Genomic DNA, 27,789 nt, shown 5'->3' with positions numbered 1-27,789 from the left:
ACCATGGTGGGATTTGAACCCATATTCCTTGGGCCTTAGATTGGGCTTCTGGACTATTAGTCCAGAGACATTACCACTACACCACCATCTTCCCCAGTTTCCCCCTTTATAAGCGGTGGTGTATTTCCCAACCCCTCAATTTTGGTGTGATCCAATTTTCTATTAATAACCCCACAGCAAACTCGAAATGTGGTGACCTCAAAGGGTTAGTTTATTTGTACACTCTCAAACCACAGGAGGAGGGTTGCCATTGCCTCCTGCACAGTAAAAGAGGGATAAAGAAAAGAAAGATTTATAGGGAAAAGACCACAGAGAAATGTTGAAAACCGAGGCTGTATAAATCACTTTTCCAGTAGAGTTAAATTCACACAAGCAGATAGGCATACAGAGATGAATCAGTCTTGAAGGTGATGGTACAGAAGTTCCAGAAACGGTATAGATGGGGCCAGGTATTCAATCTGGGCAGGGTCCCTTTTTCTGCGCTGCTGCTTGTTGATGTTATGAAGGCAGACTGAGCTTTGCAGTACAGCAAGGCAATATTACTGATTCCACCAGCTAGAGATTCATGTCACATGAGTCCCACCTCTCCACTCTGGCTTTGACAAAGAGTGGATCTCCCTTTGTCTGGGTCCCTGGGATTGTTAAATAGTCCAACCATTAAGACTTGAAAGGGAGTTTGCAGGGTCCTTTGTCCTAGCTGATGAATAGGCTCTGGCTGACCAGCCCTGGCTTATGAAATGCATATGGCCTTTGTATATCTTTCTTTGAATTTGGTCTCTGCAGCCCACAGTGGGGTTATTAGTGTCTCTTCAGAGATAATGATGTACAAGTTTCTGGTGATACTGCCACAGCAGGTCCTTTTGTTTGAAGGTCACAGACAGAAAAAGCTTCAGCCATTTTAAAAGGTCTTTGTCCAGTTATAATTGCAAAAATTAGCCATTAGTACATATATATAATAAAGATATCCAGTGTGAGGTTGTAGTCCCTGACACATATATGAGCCCAGATAATGAACGTCAGAGGGCTATTTGACTCTGGGTGGTATCACAACATATTGGCATCTGATGCCAACACAGGCACACTTTCAAGCAGTGGGCTCTGTTATGGACAAGGGAGAGTTAATAGGCATAACTCTCTTTTTTCCTTCACCTATCCACTGACCGAAGACAGCATTTTATTTTTAAAAGGTGTTTTAATTCCTGAGCGCTTTAATTGTTAGGACCAGGAAATTTTTTTGTAAGTTTTGGAAGAAAGATAAATGTTTATTTTTCAACACCCGAATATACAGAACTACACCCATGCTGATACACAGATATAAACACACTCAGGAAAAGATTGCGATTAGAAAAAAACATATTATATGATTTCAAGAGTTCTTTATCACACTTGATTGACTCTGGGATGAAGACTTGAAATGATGCAGGCCTGTAATCCTTTTGTGGCCACTGAAGGAAAGCTCTGAAGGTTTAGGAGGACAGATTTGCTGTTGTTTTATGTTCACAGTAGCTGATTTCTCTTCTTATACTCTAGACAAAGTGCAACAGCAGAACCCTGGTGTGGTTCCACAAGTAGAGAGTTCAAGGTCAGCTGCCTATCTCTGGCTTAAGAGGAGGTGCTCTGAGGGAGGGTCTTTCCCCTTCATTGGCATAGATGTTTTTCTGCCTGCCAGAAACCTTATCTTTGACATGTGACCAGAACATATCTTTCCATTGCCCTCATAAATAGTTTCTGATGGTTAGGCCATTGTCAGGCAATGTAGTGCAAGTCCTAATATCATTCATCCACGGACCATCTTCTTAAAATAGAGCTTTCCTAGAGTTCTCACTACTGAAGGGATTGAATCTTTAAATTCTTCCAAAAGAATCACTTCCCTAAGAGCTGCATATGTTGTCTCTATTTTTAATGCCCATATCCACTGGTCAAAATTATTTTGTTTTACTCTCTCAAACTCAATATAAGTTTGCCCAGGCTGTTTTCCCATATTCCTAAATTTCTGCCTATATGCTTCAGGAACCAACTCATATGCACTCAAAATAGCCTTTTTCACCACATCACAATTCACTGATAGTTCTTCAGACGGTGAAGCATATACCTCATGTGCACTATCCACCGACTTAGACTGTAACAATAATGTCCGGTTTTCCTGTGGCCATTTCATTTGTTTAGCTATCTTCTCAAATGAAATAAAGAATGCTTCAACATATTTTTCCTCAAACTGTGGAAGAGCTTGTACAAATTTAAACATCTCCCCACTGGGTTTTACTCTGGAGATAAGTCCTTCCTCACCTCCTGGCATCTCTTTTTTAACTGCCAACATTTTCAATTGGAATTCTCTTTCTCTCTTTTTCTCTTTCCTCCTTCACTGTCTTCACCATTTCTAACTCCCTTTCCTGTTTTCTTTCTCTCTCTCCTGCCTTTCTGCCTGTTCCCTTTTGAATGCCCTTTCTCTGTCCTTTTCTTCCAATTTAATCATTTTCATTTACAACTGAATTTGAGCCTATTCCAATGAACCACCCCTTGGAGAACTCTGTCTCACAGGTATTACTTCCAATTTCAAATGCTGTACTATCACTTCAATTATGTCTGATTTCCTATCCCCCACAGGTAACCCCAATTTTAATTTATCCACCAACTCTGTTAACTTACTCTTGAATACTTTTTGTAACCCAATCAGCGTTATATCTTCTACTTCCAAAAGATTTAGCCATGGATGCAGCCATTTTTGCAGTCTCGCCACTTCAAAAATACCTCACACCCACTCCTTAATTCAAAGTGCTTCTTGTACTCATAGCCTTAAGAATCACCAATTCCAAAAATCAAGGAATTTGAAATATCCCGGATGAGCACCCTATTATCACACACCCAATGGTAAAGGCTGAGCTGCTCAAATCCCAGAGGGAAATTTGAAACAACCGTCATAATCCATTTTTGCAATTTGTATGTTTTCGAGATGCAGGCTTTGAATTCAGTCGGAATAAGACCACCAAGTTTCAAGAGGTTTTTTATAAAGCTAAATTAAATGTTTATTAATACAAGAAAAATTATAAGCACATACATATGTCTACAAAATTACTACCATAATAACTGCAAAAATCCCCTAATTAATCTGACTCTCAGTTACACCCACGTTAAGGCAACAGTAAAACTCATAGATTTTAAAAGAGACCCCAGGCAAAGCACATTTGACCTTACGAATTCAATATGAGGTTCCTTACAAGTTGGTTCCTTGCAAACACAGTTGGAGGTGTACAGGCTGGTTAAATCTTAAATGCATCTGCCTGACACATGCAAACTCCCTCCTGTTTATACCTAGCATTTCCTTTGAATGTAAATATTCCATTGTATCACTAGGCTTTAAATGTCACATCTTCTAACATTAATTTCCTTTCATCCCACCAACTTCATTAGTAAGCTGAAAAAAAACAAACACATTGCTTGGTGTCTTGTAGCTAGGTGCAAGGTTTCACCCATTCTTTTGAATGGTTTATTCAACAAATGCAAATGTACACTTTATCTTTTAATTTCCTTACTGTTTCCCCAATTAACATCTCAAAACTACTACACATCAAAGCACCCAGACTAGCTAGCTTTAATCCAATTAAGACACACACAGACACACACATAGACACAGACACCACTAAACTCTATTTTTAAAAATAATTTCCAATAACATTATAGACATTAATCTCCTCATGACACCTGGGTTCAAATCCCACCTTGGCAGATGGTGAAATTTGAATTCAATAAAAAAAATCTAGAGTTTGAAGTCTAATGATGACCATGAAACCGTTGTTCATTGTCATTAAAACCCACCTGGTTCACTAATGTCCTTTCAGGAAGGAAATCTCCTGTCCTTACCTGGTCTGGCCAATATGTGATTTCAGACCCACAGCAATGTGGTTGACTCTTAAATGCCCTCTGCAATGGTCTAGCAAGCCACTCAGTTCTTGAGGGCAATTAGGGATGGGCAATAAATACTGGCCCAGCCAACAATGTCCACATCCCATGAAAGAATGAAAAAAAAAGCTCAGGACTGCCCTGGTGAAGATGTGGCCCCAAAAGCCAAGAAGACAGCAGCCGCCCAATTCAGTGATGCATCCCTGGGACACCTTCTGGACACCATGGAGGCCTGCCGCGATGTTTTCTACCCCTGCTCTGGCCACAAGACGCCCATCAGTGTCACCACTCTGGCTTGTGTGGTGGTGGCAGAGGTGATCAGTGCCAATGCTGCACACAAGAGGTTGGCCATCCAGTAGAGAAAACAGATGAATGATCTCATCCATGCTGCCAGGGTAAGGCAATCATCTCATCACTCTAAACTCTCACATTCACAAGGCCATCAGTGAGCTTGCACATGAGCAGGGGAGAGACCTCATCCTGAGTGAGACACAGCCAGAGTGAGTGTGGGTATTGGCAATTTGGTGCACAATGGGAATTCGGTGCAGAGGGGAAGAGGTGCTTCTGCATTTTTTCTTTGCTATCCAACTTCTTAAATCTTCAGAGAGTGGTCTTGCCCTGCTGCAGCAGTAGAGGCTACAAGGGAGAGAAATGACTGGTAAGTAGTGGGTAAGTACAGGTAAGTATTTCCTACTTTTATCCCTTATAGTTTAAGGTCTTTTTGTGGTTTACAGTTTGTATATTCTGTAGTAACAAGGATCAGGAAAGAAGGGCCCTAGAGTAATTGATTTAAAAGTTTTAATTTAAAGGGATAAGTCATGGCAGGAGAGCTCAAAGCCGTGGTGTGCTCTTCGTGCTCCATGTGGCAAGCTGGGAACATTTCCAGTGCCTGGGACCAGCATGTGCTGCAGCTCCTGGAAGCTCAGGTTTCAGAGCTGGAACGGCTGCTGGGGACACTATGGAGCATCCGAGAGTCTGAGAGCATCATGGATAGCACATTTAGAGAGGTGGTCACACTGCAGCTGAAGAGACTTGAGGAAGGAAGGGAATGGGTGACCACCAGGCAGTTCAAGAGAAACAGGCAGGTAGCTCAGGAGTCCCCTGGGGTCCCGCTTGCAAATCAGTATTCCATTTTGGAAGCTGATGAAGGCGCTGGTTCCTCCAGGGACTGCAGACAGAGCCAAGCTTCGGGCACCACAAACAGCCTAAGTGTACAGGAGGGGAGGAAGAGAAGAAGAGCAATAGTAATAGGGGAATCTATAGTCAGTGGAACAGATAGGTGCTACTGTGGCCGTCAACGTGACTCCAGGATGGTGTGTTGCCTCCCTGGTGCCAGGGTCCGGGATGTCACTGAACGGCTGCAGGGCATCCTGAAGGGGGAGGGTGATAAGGCAGAGGTCATGGTACATGTTGGTACCAATGACATAGGTAGAAAGAGGGATGAGGTCTTGCATCAAGAATTCAGGGAGCTAGGCAGTAGACTAAAAAGCAGGACCTCTTGGGTTGTAATCCCTGGATTACTCCCAGTGCCACGCACTAGTGAGCACAGAAATAGGAGAATAGCACAGATGAATATGTGGCTTAAGAGCTGGTGCAGGAGGGACGGTTTTAGATTCCTGGATCACTGGGACCATTTCTGGGGAAGGTGGGACCTGTACAAACGGGACGGTCTACATCTGAGCCAGAGTGGGATTAACATCCTTGCGGGCGGGTTTGCTAGTACCATTGGGAGGAGTTTAAACTAATTCGGCAGGGGTAAGGGACACAGAATGTTAGCAGAATAGGGACACATCATAATACAGTAAACCAATCAAGTCAGAGGGAGTACGGCTGCATTAAGTTTCAAGGGACTAAGGCAAGACTGGATGGCCTCTACTTTAATGCCAGGATTATTACAGGTAAAACGGATGAGTTAAGGGTGAGGATTGACACGTGGAATTGTGATATAGTAGCCATCACAGAGATGTGGTTGAGGGAGGGGCAGGATTGGCAGCTCAACATTCCGGGATATAGAATCTTCAGGCGAGACAGGGGAGGGGGTGAAAGAGGAGGAGGCATTGCATTATTAGTTAAGGAGTCAGTTACTGCAGTAAGGAGAGATGATATCTTGGAGGGGGCATCGAATGAAGCTTTGTGGGTAGAGCTTAGGAATAAAAAAGGGGCAGCCACATTGTTAGGTGTTTATTATAGACCCCCAGATAGTCAGCGGGAAATTGAGGAGCAAATATGTGCACAATTTGCGGAGTTGTGTAAAAAACAATAACAATAGGGTAATTATATTAGGTGATTTCAACTTCCTTAACATTAATTGGGATAGACATAATGTGAAGGGCTTGGATGAAGTGGATTTCTTGAAATGTGTACAGGGGAACTTTTTAGGTCAATATGTAGTGGGTCCAACGTGGGACAGCGCAGTGCTGCACCTAATTCTGGGGAATGAAGCCGGACAGGTGGCTGAGGTGGTGGTGGGGGAGCATTTTCGTCATAGCGACCCCAGCATGGTACAATTTAAGCTTGTTATGGACAAAGAAATAGACAAGTTGCAAAAAAATGTTTTGGATTGGGGGAGAGCAGGTTTTAGTAGAATAAGGCAGGATCTGGCCAAGGTAGACTGGGAACAGCTACTTGTGGGGAAATCTACAGAAGAGCAGGGGGGGGTGTGCGTTCAAAAAGGAAATGGGGAGGGTACAGACTCAACATGTTCTCTCTAGGGTGATAGGAAGGAGTAACAAGTCAAGAGAACCATGGATGACCAGAGATATTCAGGATACGATGAGAAGGAAAAGATAGGCTTTTAGCAGGTACAAGGGGAGCAAATCAGCGGCGGCATTAGTGGAGTACAGAAAGTGCAGGGTGGAGCTTAAGAAAGCAATTAGGAGAGCAAAGAGGGGATATGAGAAAGCTCTGGCTGGTAAAAATAGGGAAAATCCCAAGTTATTCAATAAGTATATCAATGGGAAGAGGATAACCAGGGAAAGAGTAGGGCCCATTAGGGACCAAGGGGGCAATCTATGGGTGCAGCCAGAGGACATTGGTAGAGTGTTGAATGAATACTTCACATCCGTCTTCACCCAAGAGAATGATGATGAAGGTATGGAACTTGGGGAGAGAAACTGCGAAGTTCTTGAGCAAATTGATATAGGGAGTGACAAGGTATTGGAGGCGTTGGCAGGCTTAAAAATGGTCAAATCTCCAGGTCCGGATGATTTGTGTCCCAGACTGCTGAGGGAGGCAAGGGAGGAGATCGCAGGGGTTCTGACCCAAATTTTTAATTCCTCTCTGGCCACGGGGGAAGAGCCAGAGGACTGGAGAACAGTAAATGTGGTTCTGCTATTTAAGAAGGGCTGTAGAGATAAGCCAGGGAACTACAGACCAGTGAGTCTCACGTCAGTGGCAGGGAAACTATTGGAGAAAATTCTGAAGGAGAGAATCTATCTGCACTTGGAGAGGCAAGGTTTGATCAGGGATAGTCAGCATAGCTTTGTCAGAGGGAGGTCATGCCTAACAAATTTGATTGAATTTTTTGAGGAGGTGACCAGGTGTGTAGATGAGGGTAGTGCAGTTGATGTAGTTTATATGGATTTCAGCAAAGCCTTTGACAAGGTCCCACATGGGAGACTTATAAAGGAGGCAAATGCACATGGGATACAGGGTAATTTGATAAGGTGCATTCAAAATTGGCTTAGTTGTAGGAGACAGAGGATGATGACAGAAGGCAGTTTTAGTGACTGGAAGCCCGTGTCCAGTGGTGTACCACAGGGATCTGTGCTGGGCCCCCTATTATTCGTCATTTACATGAATGACGTAGATAACTATGTGGGAGGTAGGATTAGTAAGTTTGCGGATGACGCAAAGATTGGCTGGGTGGTTAACAGTGAGGTTGAGTGTCTTGGGCTACAGGAAGATTTAGACAGGATGGTCGAATGGGCAGATAATTGGAAGGTGGAATTTAACCCTGAAAAGTGTGAGGTGATACATTTTGGAAGGAGTAATTTGACAAGGAAGTATTCAATGAATGGCATGACATTAGGAAGTTTTGAGGAACTAAGGGACCTTGGCGTGTGTGTCCATAGATCTATGAAGGTGGAGGGGCATGTTAGTGGGGTGGTGAAAAAGGCATATGGGACACTTGCCTTTACCAATCGAGGCACAGATTACAAAAGTGGGGAGGTCATGTTGGAGTTGTATAGAACCTTTGTGAGGCCACAGCTGGAGTACTGTGTGCAGTTCTGGTCCCCACATTATAGGAAGGATGTGATTGTACTGGAAGTGGTGCAGAGGAGATTCACCAGGATGATGCCTGGGATGAATCATTTAACTTATGAAGAGAGGTTGGATAGACTTGGGTTGTTTTTGTTGGAGCAGAGAAGACCGAGGGGGCGATGTGATCGAGGTGTACAAGATTATGAGGGGCATGGACAGGGTGGATAGGGAGCAGCTGTTCCCCTTAGTTGAAGGGTCAGTCACGAGGGGACACAAGTTCAAGGTGAGGGGCAGGAGGTTTAGGAGGGATGTGAGGAAAAACTTTTTTACCCAGAGGGTGCTAACGGTTTGGAATGCACTGCCTGGGAGGGTGGTGGAGGTGGGTTGCCTCACATCCTTTAAAAAGTACCTGGATGAGCACTTGGCATGTCATAACATTCAACGCTATGTGCCAAGTGCTGGTAAATGGGATTAGGTAGGTAGGTCAGGTATTTCTCACATGTCGGTGCAGACTCGGTGGGCCGAAGGGCCTCTTCTGCACTGTGTGATTCTGTGATTCTGCGATCACACATTCACTGGCATCTCACTCACAGCCAGCTCAAGGGACATGGCCACTCAATCTCTCACACACACCCTCACAACTCCATCTGGCCTCATCTCCTCTGGGGACTACCTCCTCAACCCTCACCATCTTGAGGCTACTTGCACAAATCAACATGTGTCCCCACACACACTCTGGGATACCCCCACCCTTCCCCAGTACAGCCCTCGCCCTGCAGCCTCTTCCCCTGCCTGAGGCCACTTCTCCCCCTTCCCTAAGCAAACCCTAGCCCTACAGATGTTGAAAATCCATCCCCAGCCTTCCAACTGGTTTGTTAGGTAGAGACCTGCCCGTGAGCCCCCCTAAAAGTGAGGTGGTGCTGCCTCCAAAGCCTGGCAATGATGAGCATGAGTGCTGCCTGAAGCAAGGTAGGCAAACAAATCTCGAAGTCCCAAGCGGAGTGCAGTTCATCAGGTGCATGTCTCTTATGTACAGTTGTGAAACACAGAAACACTGATTGAAGTTCTGTTGAAGGGTCATGTTGGACTCGAAACGTCAACTCTTTTCTTCTCCACTGATGCTGCCAGACCTGCTGAGTTTTTCCAGGTAATTCTGTTTTTGTTTTGGATTTCCAGCATCCGCAGTAGCTTTTTGTTTTTATGAAAATTTGCTCAGTGTTCTTACAGTTCCATGTGTATTGCAAAGATAAGGGTCACCTGACCTCTCAACTTCATTTTGTGTTACAGGTAAGTGTCCATTTCAGGCTTATACTTCATAGCTTCATATTTATAGTTCTTAAGTTTGTATTGTGTGAGCGTGACATGTCACTGGATACTGCTCACCTAGCCAGCGACACCCATATCCCATGAACGAATTAAAAAAACTAATCAGGCATAAGACACCTGGACAACTTTCTCTCTGCTCTGGAGCCTGAGGAATGCTGTCTCTGGATGAGATAAGTGAGAATGTGGCCACCCTCAGTGTCCCACAGTTATAAGCTTAGGGACAGGAGAAGGCCAGTCAGTCCCTCAACCTGTTCAACCATTCGTTTAAACCATTGTTCATTTGTATCTTAATCCCATCTACCTGCCTTGGTACCGTAACTCTTAATACCCTTTCTTATCAAAATCTATCAATCTCAGTTTTCAAATTATTAATTTACCGAGCCTCAATAGCTTTTTGGGGCAGAGAGTTAATTTATCCACTTTGTATGAAGTAGTACTTTATCATATCACATCTGAATTGCCTAGCTCTAATTCTAAGGTTATGCTCAGTTTTTTTGGCAGATCCAGCAGAGAAAATTATTCCTTGCTATTTACCCTATCAATTCCTTTGATTATTTTAAACACCTTGCTTAGATCACCCCATAATATCCTATATTCAAGGGAATGCAAAACGGAATACAAGACAAATTTATTAGCCTATACTCATAATTTAACCCTTTTAGTCTCACTTTTGTTGAAGCTGTGCTACACCTTTTCCAAGGCTCATGCATCCTTCCTGAGGTACAGTGCCCAAAACTGAATGCAGCGCTCCAGATTTGTTTGAACTAGAGCTATGTCCAGCTGTACATAACTTCCACCCCCCAGCCTCTTGATCGCCCTCGCCCCCCTCTCCCTTTGGCATAGCCTGCCTGACTGGCCTCAGCAGGCTTGCTAGGGCCGGTCAGGCAGGCCACACCGAGGGCTATCGAGAGGCCAGGGGTTGTCTTAAACTGAGTGCAGCCCTTGGCTCTGGAGGTGGCCTTCGTGGGGCACAGGGTTTCTGAACAGGAGGGACCCCTGAGTCACAGGCAGGCCTCCAGGTCCGTCATGTAACATGACAGCCCCCATTACTGGTAAACCATGGGCATGACAGCACCCCCTCCACTCTCCCTCCTACAATCCTACCCCCTCCTACCTGCCCTCTGCTGGGAATGGGTTGGGGTGTGGTGCCTCCTGCAAATGGTCACTTTGCAGAGGTAACCAGGGTACAATTGTGTCCCCGGGTCAGGTTTTGGGGAAGAGACAAAAGGCCAACATTTTTGGACGTTGAGTGAAAAGAAAAGAACAAAAGCTCTGTTAGGCTGGGAAAGCTTCACCAGCATTCTGTATTTGTTCTGTAAGCACTCAAAATGTTAATTGGTAATTTGGCTTTGAGTGGGCTTGCAGCACAGACACCGTACTGAGATTGGTAGCTGCAGTTTGAGATGCAGCCAGGTATCATTGCTTGCCTTCTACTTGGTTGGAATTTTATCTTGTTTGTAAGAGGGCTCTTCATATATTTGGAAACATGCGGGCACAGCTCTCTCAAATTCTTCATTGATAAGTTATTCCGAGAAAGGGACCTAGTCTCATTTACCTTTTCTCATCTCCATATGACTCTAGCCCTTCTCTATTCACCTGATTTTTCAATGATAACGAGTTCAGGCAGGAGAAAGCCTTTTGTTAATCTAGCCTACCCATCCACTGTATTCCCTTTAGTCGCCCTTGCTTCTGATTTGGAAGGTTGTAGGGCCCACTCCAGAGTCTTGAGCTCATAGTCTAAGGTGACCTTCCAGTGTAGTGCTGAAGGATTGCTGCATTGTCAGAGGTGCTGAATTTTGTCAAACTGAGGGCCTGTCTACCTGATCAAGTGGTTGTGAAAGATATTTGAAGAAGAGCAGTGGAGTTCTCCAGGTCAATATTTAATCCTCAACAAACACCATCAAAGCAGATTAGCTGCTCATTTTATTCGTTGTTTGTGGGGTCTTGCTGTCTGCAAATTGGCTGTTGCATTGTTACAACAGTGACTACACCTCAAAAGTACTAAATTGGGAATGAAACACTTTGGGACTCCCTGAGGTTCTTTAAATGCGCTATATGAATGCAAGTTCTTTCTTTAATAACCTTGAATCCCATTTGATCTCAAGAACCTGCTCAGTTTCTTTTTGAAACCCATTACCTTTCTTGTTCCATCACCTATATCATTTCACACACTTAACACCCTTCCAGGATAATAGTCCCTCCTGCATTCCCTATTTTCTTTTGTTCTCCTTTATTGGTAAATATCTTGTGCTTAAATTGGGACTGACATTTCCCATTCTATGAGCTCTTCAGCCGAGATCAGGTTGATTTAACAGGTCCCCAGGAGTCCAAAGGGTCAGCCTTCTCCAAACACTTTGTAAACCAATAATACAAAAGCAAAAGCAAAATACTGCAGAGGCTGGAAACCTGAAATAAAAAGAGAAAATGCTGGAAATGTTCATCAGGTCAGGCAGCATTTTGGGGGAGAGAAAAACAGTTAACATTTCAGATTCTGATGAAAGGTCACAGATCTGAATTATTGACTGTTTTTCACTCCACTGATACTGCCTGACCTGCTGAGTATTTCCAGCATTTTCTCTTTTTACTTGATAAACCAGGTTTGATGCAATGTTAAAGTGAAGTGATGTGAAATTTCCCACTTGTGCTGATTCTCCAGCTGCTTCCCTCCAAAGAGAGGCTGGCCCTGACTTTGGATTCAAACTGCAAATATGGGGCTGGTATAAAGGGGGATTTACTTAATTTCAATTCCAAATACACCATTGGAGGCTGATGAGAATGTGCTGTATAGGAACTGGAGATGATGCACAGTAAGGAGTGGAACCCTCCCAAGTGTCCAGGGCAACATTCCTTCCTTAGCTCACTTTCTGGATTGGAATAACAGCACAGCTGTCAAAAATTGAATATTTGTAATTAAGAGCCATACTCCAGAGTTATTACCTTTGCACAAAAACTGGCCCTGTCCTCACAGACAAGCAAGGCTGCATTTATTGTTTTCCCTCTCTCATTTTTCTTTTCTTCTGCCCCACTCCTCAGTATTTACTTTTCCAACCTTTGGCTTTGGAACCATTTTCTGAGCCTGGAGACTAAAAGTAGAAAAAGAAGGCCACATAGCATGTCTATCTGAGCATTCGCTGTTCATTGTTCACTGTTAGAACTATGTGGCCTATTGTGGAAGTAGAAGGCTTTCATTTCAGTTATGAATTCTGGGAGAGGCCTGCTTCCATAATGTGCAAGAGCCTTATCTCATCAACCACAGGTGTTGCCAAGTCTGTAAAAGGCAGAGGACCAGAAGCCAAATCTAATATTTACACTGCGCCTTGTTCTTCCTACAGATGTAACGCTCAGGACTACATCTGGCACAAAGGGAGTCGATGTGAGTTTATCATCACAGAGTTTCAGGTGATGTGTATAGCAGTTGGCTCCTCAGCAGTGGTGATCCTGCTCCTCTTCATGCTCACTGTCTTCTTTGCAAAGAAGGTGTACTCCTTAAAAACTGAAAACAAAAAACTTCGGAAAAGGAGGTGGGTATAGTGACACCATCCTCTGGAACAAATGTAAATGGCAAGTACATGAAAAAGTGTTTCAATAATTGTGTTCAAACAACATTTGTACAAGAACCTATCTACTTGTCACACCTTTCACTTTTCTCTCCTTCACTTCACTTTCTCTTTCTCTCCTTCACTCCTTTGTTTTTCTCTCTCCCCAAATACCCTCTGTCCTCCCTTGCTGTATCAGAATCACACAGTGCAGAAGAGGCCCATCGGGTCTGCACCAATACGTGAGAAACACCTGACCTACCTACCTAATCCCATTTACTAGCACTTGGCCCATAGCCTTGAATGTTATGATGTGCCAAGAGCTCATCCAGGTACTTTTTAAAGGATGTGAGGCAACCCACCTCCACCACCCTCGCAGGCAGCGCATTCCAGACCGTCACCATCCCCTGGCTAAAAAAGATTTTCCTCACATCCCCCCCAAACCTCCTGCCCCTCACCTTGAACTTATGTCCCCTCGTGACTGACCCTTCAACTAAGGGGAACAGCTGCTCTATGTCCACCCTATCCATGCCCCTCATAATCTTGTACACCTCGATCAGGTTGCCCCGCAGTCTTCTCTGCTCCAACGAAAACAACCCAAGTCTATCCAACCTCTCTTCATAACTTAAATGTTTCATCCCAGGTAACATCCTGGTAAATCTCCTCTGCACCCCCTCCAGTGCAATCACACCCCTCCTATAATGTGGTGACCAGAACTGCACACAGTACTCTAGCTGTGGCCTCACCAAGGTTCCAACATGACCTCCCTACTTTTGTAATCTATGCCTCTATTGATAAAGGCAAGTGTCCCATATGCCTTTTTCACCACCCCACTATCTCTCCCATAGTTGCCTTACTTTGTTTCCTTGGATGTCTTTTCATTTCTCTTATTTTTCCTTCCTTACTTCCCTCCACTATTTGTCCGTCAAGCTGAGGAATAGGCAGCAACACTGAGATTGTCGCCGGGATAATGAGAGGTAACAGCATCGAGTCTCAAGTGAGCAGATTATCGAGGGGCAGAATCATTCTCCAATGGCTTTGGGGATGGCTAAGAAGCAATGTTTGAGATGATCTGTAGTGATCAGAATGTCACAGAGCAACTGCATCATCTTCGACAAAAACTCTTGAAATTTTGAGTTTGGAAACATTTGTTGCTTTTACGGTGACTACCTCCCTCAAGGCACTGGCTGCCACCATAATCCAATTAGTGAGAGGTCAGCTTCCAATCACATTTGGATCAGGAGGCAATGATAGAAGTGAAGCCTGTTCTCTTACTGTCAGTGAGTACTACTTCAGTCAGCTTATATCCTTCTGGTGTCTATGTTTTAACTGATGAACTAAAAAATATCAATTCTGGGACCTCCCTTTTTCATTTAGCAAGTTGGATTTTAAGTATTGGTTTTTAACAATTTAATGGTGAATATTAATACATTCCATTGGCCAGAATCTTTGGGTTGGCATGTGGGGGTGGGCCCCACTCACCAACGCATAAAATGATTCTGATTTTCAGTTTGGCAGGCACGCACTGAAGTCGGCTGCACGCCTGCCGAACTGCCAAAGACCTATTAAGACCATTTAAAAACTAATTAAGAGACTTAACATAGCTGCCCGTCCAACCTTAAGGTTGGCGGGCAGGCAAAAAGCCCAGGCGGCCTTTGCATTTATCATGAAACTTCATCCACGGGCGGGGTGAGATTTCATCAAGCGGATCCTGTTGAAGGTGTGTGGATTTGAAGCGGAGGAGATCTACTCCCTGCAAGACTTCCCCAGCGCTGGATGTTTCGACGTGACTTTCAAGCGTGTGGCAGCTTGCGTCAAGTTCCTGAAGATGTTCGAGGAGAAGAGAGACCAGCCGGAGATGAAGATCCTGACGGTGGAGCCATTCTTTGCTCTGTCATTGCAACGGGACCATGTGGTGACTGTGCATCTCTACAACCCCCACGTCCCTGTCGCCGACGTGCTCACCTTCCTCGCCAGGTACGTTGACAAGGTTGGGAGCTGCACCGAGGTTAGAGACGCCTTTGGGATTTGGACATGCAAACGCCAGGTTAAGGTCACGCTCAAGGCCCACGGTAAGGGAGCCATCTTCCACCCTCCTTCCAGCTTCGCTATTGGGGGAAGCCGTGGCTACCTTGTCTACACTGGGCAACCCAAACTTTGTCGCTCATGCGGCAAGTCTGGTCACGTGGCGGCCAACTGCAGTGCCGCCCTCTACAAGAACTGCAAACAGGAAGGGCACCAGACAAAGGACTGCAAACAGACTAAGTGCTGCAACCTGTGTGGCACCTCTACAGGACCTGCCCCAAACACTGCCTCACAGGCAGCCAAAGCCAACGAGGGGGAAGCAGAAGAAATGCTTCATGTCACTACTACCAAGGACACTTGCAACACTCCAACCACCATGGCCCCCAGTGAGAACAATGGGACAAAGGAGGACAGGGAGAGAGACAAGGTGGAGGAAAAGATTGAGGCAGCAGACAGCCAATCAACAGCACTGCCCCCTGAATCTCCCACTCCACAGGAGAGCGAATCAATGGAGGAGGAGGCAGCAGCGGAAAATCAGCAGGAGTTATAGCAGCTGGTGAAGAGAGCCAAAAGGAAGAAGGGACTAAGAAGGGACCAAGCCACTTCCCTGACAAGTGGCAAGAGGCGTCTCCCATCCGACACGGATGACAAGGGCAGCTGCTCTTCGGATGAAGAAGTGCCAGGGCGGCACCTACAGAAGAAGCGGCAAAGCTCTAGGGAGTTGGAGGACGAGACACCCCTGCTCCAGAACATTGGAGACAATGAGGAGACCAGCGCACCCCAATGTTGGCCACAACCCGAAGAGTCCAGCGCACCCCAGCCCCAGGAATCCCGGAGCAGTGAGGCACTTAGCACACCACAGCTCCGGGAAGCCGGGAGCAGCAACGCCCCAGAGGGGGATAGGATTGGAGAAGCTTCTCCAACAAAGGACATTTCAAATCCCGTTCTCTGCACAAACCCCCAGATGCGACCTGAGCAGAACATTGCCAATGGGGAGGTTCAGGACAGTTTCCTCAGCCCATCTAAAGTGAGGCAATTTGTGCACACTATGGGTATGAAGGAGCAGACCAAAGGTCTGGGACTGTCAGAGACAACAGGTTTGCTAAGAGACTAAATGCTTTAAAATGGGTGTAAAGATTATATCCATAAATGTGCGTAGCATTAAATCTACTAGGCGATGTGTTGCGACCTTGGACTACCTTGCCAAGGTCAAAGCTGACCTGTTGTTTCTGCAGGAGTGTGCGATACCGCACCTCAGCTCCTACAGGCAATGGTCATGATGGTGGTCCCATGGGCCATTGATCTGGTCGGGCGGAAACGACCCTTGTTCCTCCGGTCTAAGTATTCTGCTGCGGGGAGGCAACTTCACCGTCTCCCAGGTTAAGGAGGGGGCGGGCGGGCGCCTCCTCATAGCAGACGTAATGTACAAGAATGCTCCACTCCGGTTAATTAACGTGTACGCCCCGGCACAAAAGGCCGAGCGGCTGGCAGTTTTTCGGCAGCTCCCACTGCTGCTGGTGACCTCCAGGCCGGTCATTCTGGGCGGTGACTTCAACTGCATCATCGATCCGGCAGGGCCGACAGCACATTGGACGCTACGTCCAGATCCCTGATGGAGACAGTAAAGGATGCCAAGCTGCACGACGTCTTCAGTAACCCTGCAGATGGAGCGCAGCGTAGATACACCTGATCGTGGCCAGACGGGTCCATCCATTCCAGGAAAGACTTCCTGTTTGTGTCCCGAGCATTCGCAGTCAGATCCACCGACGTCAAGCTGGTGTTCTTCTCTGACCACTGCCTCCTACTGGCTGACTGCCACTAAGAGGAAGACCAGAGGGTGGGCAGGGGGTCATGGAAGCTAAACGTGCAACTGTTGACCCCAGAGAACATTGAGGAGCTCAAGAGGGATTACAAAGGTTGGAGAACCGTGAAACCCCTCTTTGAGTCCCTGACACACTGGTGGGAAGCGATCAATGGAAACATCAAGAGGTTTTTCATCCTCAAAGGCACCCAGAAAGCTAGAAAGGAACAGAGGGAAATGTCCTGACTCCAGAAAAACATGCAGAATCTGCTCCAGCTGCAGTCGATGGGGGTCGATGTCAAGGAGGAACTCCAAGAGGTGAAGAGCCAGCAAGCCTCGCACTTTGCCTCGGAGGCCTCCAAGATCATCTTCCGTTCCAGAGTCCACTCCTTGGAGCAGGATGAGACGTGCTCACGTTTCTTCTTCCAAAAGGTACACAGAGAGAGCTCTGTGATCAGCAGCCTGAAGGAAGAAGACGGCTCAGTAAAGTCATCACGGTCCGACATTTTGAGGATCAGCAAATCCTTTTATGCCGGATTGTATGATGTGAAGCCCCCAGACAGCACGGCCTCCCAGTCCTTCCTGTCCTCTATCACGGAGGTCTTAGACGACAGTACACGGGAGAGCCTGGACAAACCGCTAACTCCTGACGAACTGACTAATGCCCTTGAGTCCTTCGAGAAGAGTAAAACTCCCGGAAGCGATGGCTTGCCGGAAGAGTTGTATGCGGCTCTGTGGGACTGGATGGGCCCAGACCTGCTAGAAGTGTACGAGAATATGCTCCTGGCCGGCAGCATGTCAGAATCCATGAGGAAAAGTATCATCACCCTCATTTACAAGCACAAGGGGGAAAGAGAGAAAATTAGGAATTGGCGACCCATTTCACCCATTGTTGAATGTGGACTATAAGATTCTGTCCAAAGTCATCGCTCTGGAATTGGTGGTCCACCCTGACCAGACCTGCGCTGTTCCGGGCAGGAAGATCTCTGACAGCCTCGCGCTGCTCAGGGATACAATTACCTATGTGCAGGACAGAGGTGTGGACACCTGCCTCATCAGCCTGGATCAGGAGAAGGCCTTTGACAGAATATCGCACACCGACATGGTGGATGTGCTCTCGAAAATGGGGTTTGGGGAGGGAATTCGCAATTGGATCCAACTGCTCTACACTGAAATCAGTAGCGCAGTTTCAATCAATGGGTGGGAATCAGATAGCTTTCCAATTAAATCTGGAGTCAGGCAGGGCTGCCATCTCTCCCCTGTCCTGTTTGTGTGTTGCATAGAACCCTTTGCTGAGTCCATCAGGAAGGATCCGAGCATAAGAGGAGTGACGATCCCAGGCAGTGGAGGCACTGAGGTCAAAGCCTCCCTGTACATGGACGATGTCGCCGTTTTCTGCTCGGATCCGCTGTCGGTGTGCAGACTGATCCAGATCTGTGACCAGTTCAAACTGGCCTCGGGAGCCAAGGTAAATTGTGAGAAGAGTGAGGCCATGTTCTTTGGGATGTCTGATCCTTTGTCCCCTTCACCGTCAGGGCTGACGGCCTGAAGGTGCTGGGGATATGGTTCGGAGGGACCAGGGCATGCGTTAGAAACTGGAAGGAGCGAGAGTCTATGGTGAAAAGAAAACTGGGCATGTGGGAGTGACGCTCCCTATCCATTGCAGGTAAGAACCTGGTCATCAGGTGTGAGGCACTCTCGCTGTTGTTGTATGTGGCGCAGGCCTGGCCTGGCCCATTCCAGACTCCTGCGCGATGGCGATCGCCCGAGCCATCTTTCGCTTTATCTGGGGGTCGAAAATGTATTGTGTCCGCAGGGCCGCGATGTACAAGCCTCTAGATAAAGGGGGAAAAAAATGTGCCCAACATCGCCCTCATACTGATGGCCACCTTTGTGTGCGGATGCATCAAGCTGTGCGTAGACCCTCGGTACGCAAACACCAAGTGTCACTAGGTGCTGAGGTTCTACCTGTCCCCGGTGTTGCGAAGGATGGGTCTGGCCACACTGACGCGGAACGCTCCAAGTAGTTGGACCGTGCCGTACCACCTGTCCCTCGTGGAAAAATTTATGCAGAGAAACACCTTTGACCACAAGTCCATCAGGCAGTGGTCGGCACGTAACGTCTTAGAGGCCCTGAGGGAAAAGGAGAGGGTGGATCCTGTGGGATGGTTCCCCGAGCAGACTGTCAAAGTCATTTGGCAGAATGCCTCATTGCCAGAACTTTCCAACAAGCACCAAGACATAGCTTGGCTGGTGGTGAGAAAGGCCCTCCCTGTCCTTCCAACACGCCAGGGGTCTCACCCACTCTGCACGTTGCCCTCGAGGTGGCTGTGGTGGGGACGAGACCGTTGTTCACCTCCTTGTGGATTGTGCCTTTGCAAAGAAGGTCTGGAGAGAGATGCAGTGGTTTCTGTCGAGGTTCATCCCGAGCAGTTCTGTGACACAGGACTCTGCTCTACGGGCTGTTCCCAGGGACACACACCGAGACAAACATCAACTGCAACTGGAGGATCATCAACTCGGTGAAAGACGCTCTTTGGTCTGCCCGAAATTTGTTGGTCTTCCAGCGCAAAGAGTTGTCCCTGACCGAGTGTTGCAGACTGGCACATTCCAAAGTCCAGGACTACGTGCTGATGGACGCACTAAAGCTTGGGGCAGCTGCCACAAAGGCGCAATGGGGAAGGGTCGCTGTCTAAGACCTTTCTGCCATAGGGCAACGAGGGACTGGGAACTGTTGAGAGCCCCTCGGGCTGTACAGCTCAAAATGATTGTCTGCAAATGATTGTAATATGTATAGCTGCACCTCGTGATACATGTTGTAATAGTTGAATATGATTGTACTTTTGTGATGGTGATTTTGAAATGGTTTGGAATGTTCTTCCAGATATTTTATGAATAAAGTATATTTTTCCAAAAAAAAAGTGTTTATTAATTAAATAAAATTTTAAATTAAAATTCATTGACATGTCCCACATGTGACACTGTCACATGAGGGGACATGTCTGAAATTTTTTTTCTTTATTTTATTTATTTCAATTTTGCATAATTAAATTAAACTCCCTGAGGCAGCTCTGTGCCTCAGGGAGATTTCTGCTCTCTTTCGTGCGCATGCCCTGACTCAGCCTACCCCCCTCACCCGCACAGGGAGCGCTCAGCGCTTCTGTCTGTGTGTCACCCTGGGTGGGCCTTAATTGACCTGCCCACGTAAAACGGCGGCGTGCGGCCGATCGCGGGCGGCGATCGGCTGTATGCCCGCCCGTGCCCACTCCCGCTCAGCACCGCCAATGGGAAGAAAATTCTCCCCCAAGGATACCGTGTCAATAATAACACAATTCCAGAGACACCCTGTTAATATTAACACACACCCAAAGGCACACTGCTAATATTAACACACTCCCAGAAACATAGTATCAATGTTAACACTCTCCCAGAGACACCCTACAAATGTTAATGCATGTCCAGAGACACACTAATAATATTGACACACACACACACACGCACACCTCCACCCCCCTCTGCCACCGAGACACCCTCTTAATATTAACACACTTCCAGAGACACTCTGTCAATATTAACACACTCCTAGAGATACACTGTTAACAACAACACACTCCCGTGGGCCCCCTTCAAATGTTAACACACCCGGGAGACACCCTGTCAATATTATCACACACAAAGAGACACACTGCTAATAATAACACACTCCCAGAGACACACTATAAATGTTAACACTTTCCCTGAGACATCCTGTCAATATTAACACCCCCAACGGACTCCCTGCAGATATTAACCCACATTACCCCTATCCCTACATTCATATTACCCCTTCCCCTCTCTGCATATATTATAACTCTCTCTCTCTCTGTCTCTTTCTCTGTTCATATTACCCCTCTTCTTCTGTCAGTCTGTATCTGGCCTATTCCTTTATTGCGCTGCGTTAATCACTCCCCTTGAGGTAGCAAGCTAAATTTGCACATTTTTACATTAATTCCTGTCATTTCTGCAGCAACAGCAAGCATTCCTTTACATTGCTTAAATGTGAATATTCAACCAAGTTTAGTAACCCAAGAACAAATCAAATAAATGAACGGGAGGACAATTTGAGCATTTGGCTTCATGAAGAATTTCATTCTTCAGAATTTGCAGTGGTTGCACTCATTGAATTCACTCCTGAGTGAACTTGGCACAACAGGACACAGGCTATATTACCGATTGGGAATAGGCCCTTCAGTGGGGTGTTTATCGAGTCTGTGCAGGATGCTCATTAGCACAGAAACAGACAGTGCTCTCTGTGTAATCAATAATGAAAGAGCAGTTTATGTGAAATCTAATTAAGGAATCCTGTCATTGTTGACCTTTCTTGTTTTCCGCATGTGATGAAGAGAAACAACTTTCAAAGCAAATGTTTCGCCACCTCTTGTCAATCAAGGTTCTGTCAATCAGATGTATAAAATGTAATGCTGGGAATTGGCTTGTGAAGGGATTAAGTAGGCGTGACCCAGCCTCGGCCTGTGGTTTCCATGGAGACGAGTTGCTGAATAGCTGTTCAAAATTAGCCAGAGATTCTGTGAAAGATTTTAGTGCACGATGCATTTTCTCCACCTAGTTTTATCCTCCTCTCTCCTGAAGGCTAGAGAAGCCATCCCATCCCTGCCCTTATAATCTTTATTTACTCATTCTTTTCACCCCCAGTTACTGGATAGGATCAGGAAACGGACACTCATAATGTGACAAATCAGCGACGATTCAATTGAATGATGGGACAGGCTTGAGAGGCTGAATGGCCTACTGCAGTTCCTATGTCCTAGTTGAGAGCTGACAATGCAGTTCAGACTAGGCATCTGAACCTTGGACCTCCCTGTTCTGTTTTGATCAGCTACTCATTGAGCAAACTGACTGGGCCACTGGGTACCTCTGAAGGCACTTCTTTCCAGGGTTTAATTTCCATGTACTCTCAGCTACCCTCTGGTTTCTCATTGCCAAGGCAGCATCCACCTTATGTGCACTTATGTAGCAAGTCTTGTTGGGCTATTTGTCAGAGGGCATCATCTGATCCTAACCCCTTACCTGGCATTTATTTTCGAGCAAGTGTCCCAATGTGGTGACCAGGAGCAGGGGTTCAAGCTGTTTCTGTCCCCAGCTTCTTGGCCCAGTGGTACTGAGGCCAGTTGTAGCTGTCAGCAGCCAGTCACCTTGCTCTATAATGAGCACTTGACTCAGCACAGGCAGTGAGTGGGTGTTTGTGGCAGGGCGCCGCGTTGTTGACATTAATTTACAGTTGACTGAAAGTTGCTCCAATGAGAATGTTGCTTGATAACGCAGACATATTCCTGTCTATTGCAGTAACTGGTACTCGGTGCTGTGAGGATACTGGGCCCGTGATCCAGAGTTTGGTATTTCAAATCCCCACAGGACAAATTGTGAAACTGAATTCTGTAAATCTGGTCAGTTATGGGCCGAGACTGGACAAAATGAACCTCAAACCTGTCAAATTGTTGTCAAAAACCCAAGTAGGTCACTAATGAAGGGAAGGGATCCTCTGAGTCTACATATGACACCAGTCCCGCATGATGTGGTTGACTCTTAATGTATCCGGCCACCATCTGTAAAAGTATTTACTGTACTCAGCAACTTCTCGGGATCGGTTGTAAGTTCCAGCCTTGCTAGCCCGGCTAAATGCTGAAAAAAATAAATGAATATACAAACCTAGGGTCTCAAATTTAATCTTCAATTATTGTTGAAATAATTGTTCCTACAAAAGCTGCCCTTGGACTCAATGCAACATTATCACTGAAGCAAACCAACTAGCCTGGTAAGGCTGACAACCAGAGAAGGCCATTGTCTGTGGAGGACCCCACATTGGAGAATGGTACTTATATGTCTACACAGCGTCAGAAAGGTGGCTAAAGATTGCACAGTGCTTGGGATGGGTTCTGGATATGGTGACCCAGCTAAAAACTTGGGAATCATTGAAATAGAGATGTCCAGATTGTGGGGCAAAGGCAATCTGTGGATCTGTTTGAATTATGGCAAGGTGAGCCTTGGAAATCCAGACACTGCACCTTGGCAATTCAGCCCTGATTTTTTTCCATTCATTCGCAGGACTTGTGCGTTACTGACAATGCGGGCATTTATAGCTCTCCCTAATTGCCCTTGAGAAGGTGGTGGTGAGTCGCTGCCTTGAACTGCTGCAGTCCATGTGGTGTAAACACACCCACTGTGCTGTTAGCATGAGAATTCTAGGATTTTGATCCGGTGACAATGAAGCAGCAGTGATATGTTTCCAAGGCAGGATGGTGTATGACTTGAAAGGGAACTTGGATGTTTCCATGTGCCTGCTGCCCTTGTCCCTCTAGGTGGTAGAGATTGCAGTTTTGGGAGGTGCTCTTGAAGAAACCTTGGTGAATTGCTGCAGTACATCTTATAAATGATAAGCATGGCAGCCATGGTGCACTAATGGTGGAGGGAATGAATATTTAAGTTGGTGCATGGGATGACGATTAATCAGGTTGCTTTGTCTTGATAATGTTGAGCTTTCTGAGTGTGCTAGGAAATGCACTCATCCACTTGTATTCCATTATAGTCGTGCCTTGTGGTAGATGTTGTGGAGTCAGAGGATGAGTAACTTGTTGCAGATTATCCAACCTCTGATTTGCTCTTGTACCCAGAGGGCAGAATTCTCCAGTTGGCGAGCAGGGCAGGGCCTGCTCACCGATGTGTAAAATGACATGCAGTGACGTCAGGCGGGTGTTCCGACGTCACCGTGCATCATTTAGATTTGGCTGCGCGCCCGCCGAACTGTCAACAGCCTATTAAGGCCTGTTAAAAACTAATTAAAGCAGTTAAATGAGCTGCCTGTCCAACCTTAATGTTGGCGGGCAGGCGAAGAGCCCAGGCGGCCTTCGCATTTTTCATGAAACCTCATCCATGGGTGGGATGAGGTTTCATGAAGGGTTTTAAAATTTAATTAAAATTTCTAAAATAATTCTTTGACATGTCCCAGCTCATGTGACAGTGGTCAACCCCCCTGATGGGGGGCAAAATTTTCCCATAGTATTTATGTGGATGGCCAATTAGGTTTCTGCTCAATGGTGACCCCAGGTGGAGTATTCAACAATGGTAATGGCATTGAATGCATTGGGGAGATGGTTTGGCTCTTTCCTGATGGGGATTGTCATTGTCTGACATTTGCACTTACCAGCCTGGATATTGTCCAGGTCTTACTGTATGTAGACATAAACTGCTGTTACGTGAGCCATTTCAACCCTGACTTTGGCACTTGAATCTGAACCTTGGCAACCCAGCACTGAGTTTTGGATATCCAACCATGAGTCTTGACAATCCAGCTTGGACCTTGGCAATCCAGCCCTGGGAGCTGGCAATCTGACCTTGAAAATCAGATAACCAGGTTCAATTTGTGTTTATTTGCTATTTTGTCCTGTTTGTATTTTAGTATTCTAATGGTTATAGAAAGAGCTGTTCTTAGTGCTGCTGCCTGATTGGTGGTTAAATCCTAAATCAGAACATCAGGGTGGGCAACTCGAGATATCTGGGAATTAAAGGAAACAAGGTCTGAAACTGTGACAGCCGAAGCTGGTACACATTGGGAATAGTTAGCTGATGTGGTGGGGGAATAAATAGTTGATTCTTTCTGAACAGCCTTCTTCATTGCATCTACCTTTTGATCTCAGCTGGGTGTTGAAATTGGCTCCTGAATTAAGGAGGGAAATAATCAGGCCCTTGTTAACTGACTCACATTGGTCAGTACGTGCATGCGGTGAAAGGAGTACCATCTTGACATGGGGTTAACACCCTGTTTTTCTCTTTTCACATGGTTGGCCTCAGGTCTTTGGAATCTGGTTGTGAGAAAGGAGAGGTTTAGGTTCTTCAGCCTGGCAAAGAGGCACTGAGGGATGATCTTACACAGGAACATCAGATGGTAAATGGAAAGAAGAAGGTAAATGCAGAGCATAACTTAAAAGTGCCTGAGTAGGCCAAACAGACAAAAGTTCAAACTAGCAAATGGCAGAAATGATACTGGAAATTCTTTCTTCACACGGAGAATAATAAACACTTGGAGTAACCCCCAGAGAGAGGAGTGGGGACAGAAACTTCGGACTAAGTTAAGAAATAATTGGAGGCTGCAGTGGTAGAGGATGAGCAAGTGGTATAACAACTCAATCAAAAGAAGGAAAAATACTTTAGTTTACTCATGCGCTGCCCCCTCAGTTCTATGATTCATCTAGTCACCTTTTGCTGCATTGTTGCTTTGAAATAGAAAGACTACAACTGCACGCAGCTGTCCACACTTGGTCTCACTAATGAGTAATGGCTTCCTAGCTCTCTGCGTGATGGTGAAGAGTCAGAGAGAATTATTACAGAATTTTTGAATTGCTGCAGGCTTTTCCCTTTTTCTTGCCTGTCTCAGGAGCAAAATGAGAATGGGTGTGTCTGGGTGAGAGGAGGGCCTTGATAAGCCTGATGATCTTGATGGGTCTGATGATTTTTGTTTACCCTCTCTCGCTCTTGCCACTAAAAACCCATAGGAATTAGAGCTAAAAGCAAAATACTGTGGATGCTGGAAATCTAGAACAAAAATAAAAATACCTGGAAAAACTCAGCAGGTCTGACAGCATCTGCGGAGAGGGATACAGTTGACGTTTCGAGTCTGTATGACCCTTCATCAGAACTAAAAAATATAGAAATGAGATGAAATATAAGCTGGTAGAGGGGTGTGGGACAGGAGGAGCTCGATAGGGGACCATTGATAGTTGGAGGCCAAGAAGCGACTGGCAAAGATGTCATAGACAAAAGGACAAAGGGGTGTTGAGGTGGTGATATTATCTAAAGGATGTGCTAATGGGGACATTAAGGGTAACAAGCAGGACAAGCTAGTGGCAGATGGCCCTAGTGGGGGTGGGGTGGGGGGGAAGGGATCGAAATGGGCTAAAAGGTGGAGATGAAACAATAGATCGAAATAAATTTAAAAATAGGTGGGAAAAGAAAAATATATTTGCAAAAAAATTATAAATTATTGGAAAGGGGGGGATCAGAAAGGGAGTGGGGATGGAGGAGAGAGTTCATGATCTGAAATTGTTCAACTCAATATTAAGTCCAGAAGATTGTAAAGTGCCTAGTTGGAAGATGAGGTGCTGTTCCTCCAGTTTGCGTTGAGCTTCACTGGAACATTGCAGCAGGCCAAGGATGGACATGTGGGCATGAGAGCAGGGTGGTGTGTTGAAATGGCAAGCGACAGAGAGGTCTGGGTCATGCTTCCAGACAGACCGAAGGTGTTCCGCAAAGCGGTCACCCAGTCTGCGTTTGGTCTCTCCAATGTAGAGGAGACCGCATTGGGAGGAGCGAATGCAGTAGACTAAGTTGAAGGAAGTGCAAGTGAAGCGCTGCTTCACTTAAAAGGAGTGTTTGGGCCCTTGGACGGTGAGGAGGGGGGAAGTAAAGGGGCAGGTGTTGCACCTTCTGCGGTTGCATGGGAGGGTGCCGTGGGAGGGGGTTGAGGTGTAGGGGGTGATGGAGGAGTGGACCAGGGTGTCCCAGAGGGAACGATTCCTGCGGAATACCGCCGGGGGGGGGTGAAGGGAAGATGTGTTTGGTGGTGGCATCGTGCTGGAGTTGGCGAAAATGGCAGAGGATGATCCTTTTAATGCGGAGGCTGGTGGGGTGATAAGTGAGGACAAGGGGGACCCTATCATGGTTCAGGGAGGGAGAGGAAGTTGTGAGGGCGGATGCGCGGGAGATGGGCTGGACACGGTTGAGGGCCCTGTCATCGACCGTGGGTGGAAAACCTCGGTTAAGGAAGAAGGAAGACATGTCAGAGGAACTGTTTTGGAAAGTGGCATCATCAGAACAGATGTGACGGAGGCGAAGGAACTGAGAGAATGGGATGGAGTCCTTATAGGAAGCGGGGTGTGAGGAGCTGTAGTCGAGGTAGCTGTGGGAGTTGGTAGGCTTGTAATGGATATTGGTGGACAGTCTATCACCAGAAATTGAGACAGAGAGGTCAAGGAAGGGAAGGGAAGTGTCAGTGATGGACCACGTGAAAATGATGGAGGGGTGGAAATTGGAAGCAAAATTAATAAATTTTTCCAGATCCAGATGAGAGCATGAAGCAGCACCGAAGCAGTCATTGATGAACCGGAGAAAGAGTTGTGGGAGGGGGCCCACCGGGATGGTCTTGGTGGCTCTCCGCTTCTTCCTCGAACCGAGACCTGAACAATCCCCATCCACCACTACTATCTTCCATCTGGCTGAACTAATTCTCTCACTGAACAATTTCTCCTTAAACTCCTCTCGCTTCCTCCAAATAAAAGGTGTGGCTATGGGTACCCGCCTGGGCCCCAGTTATGCCTGTCTCTTTATGGGGTATGTGGAACATTCCTTGTTCCAGTCCTACTCCGGCCCCCTCCCACAACTCTTTCTCCGGTAGATCGATGATTGCTTCGGTACTGCTTCATGCTCTCGTCTGGACCTGGAAAAATTTATTAATTTTGCTTCCAATTTCCACCTCTCCATCATTTTCACGTGGTCCATCACTGACACTTCCCTTCCCTTCCTTGACCCCTCAGTCTCAATTCCTGGGGATAGACTGTCCATCAATAGTCATTACAAGCCTACCGACTCCCACAGCTACCTCAACTACAGCTCCTCACACCCCACTTCCTGTAAGGACTCCATCCCATTCTCTCAGTTCCTTCGCCTCCAACGCATCAGTTCTGATGATGCCACTTTCTAAAACAGTTCCTCTGACATGTCTTCCTTCTTCCTTAACCGAGGTTTTCCACCCACGGTTGTTGACAGGGCCCTCAACCGTGCCCGGCCCATCTCCAGCGCATCCACCCTCACACCTTCCTCTCCCTCCCTGAGCCATGATAGGGTCCCCCTTGTCCTCACTTATCACCCCACGAGCCTCCGTGTTAAAAGGATCATCCTCTGCCATTTTCGCCAACTCCAGCATGATGCCACCACCAAACATATCTTCCCTTC

At 46.4% G+C, this 27,789-nt stretch overlaps 1 protein-coding gene across 2 annotated transcripts in view; it reads left to right on the top strand.

The window, feature by feature from the left end:
• The window catches only part of LOC144679362 (uncharacterized), an 83,148-nt gene that overhangs the window by 37,845 nt on the left and 17,514 nt on the right, over nucleotides 1-27,789 (top strand). For both annotated transcript variants that reach the window (XR_013576331.1, XM_078539729.1), the window contains exon 3: nucleotides 12,759-12,947. Coding sequence is in view for 1 of the 2 variants with exons in the window: in XM_078539729.1 (XP_078395855.1) it covers nucleotides 12,759-12,947 (189 nt within the window). In the remaining variant the exon portion in view is untranslated. The remainder of the gene's footprint in view (nucleotides 1-12,758; nucleotides 12,948-27,789) is intronic.

Source organism: Cetorhinus maximus, chromosome 4 (assembly GCF_964194155.1).
Source record: "Cetorhinus maximus chromosome 4, sCetMax3.hap1.1, whole genome shotgun sequence".
NCBI lineage: Eukaryota > Metazoa > Chordata > Chondrichthyes > Lamniformes > Cetorhinidae > Cetorhinus > Cetorhinus maximus.
Note: the sequence above shows the minus strand (reverse complement) of the source record. Positions and strands in the feature narration are given on the sequence as shown.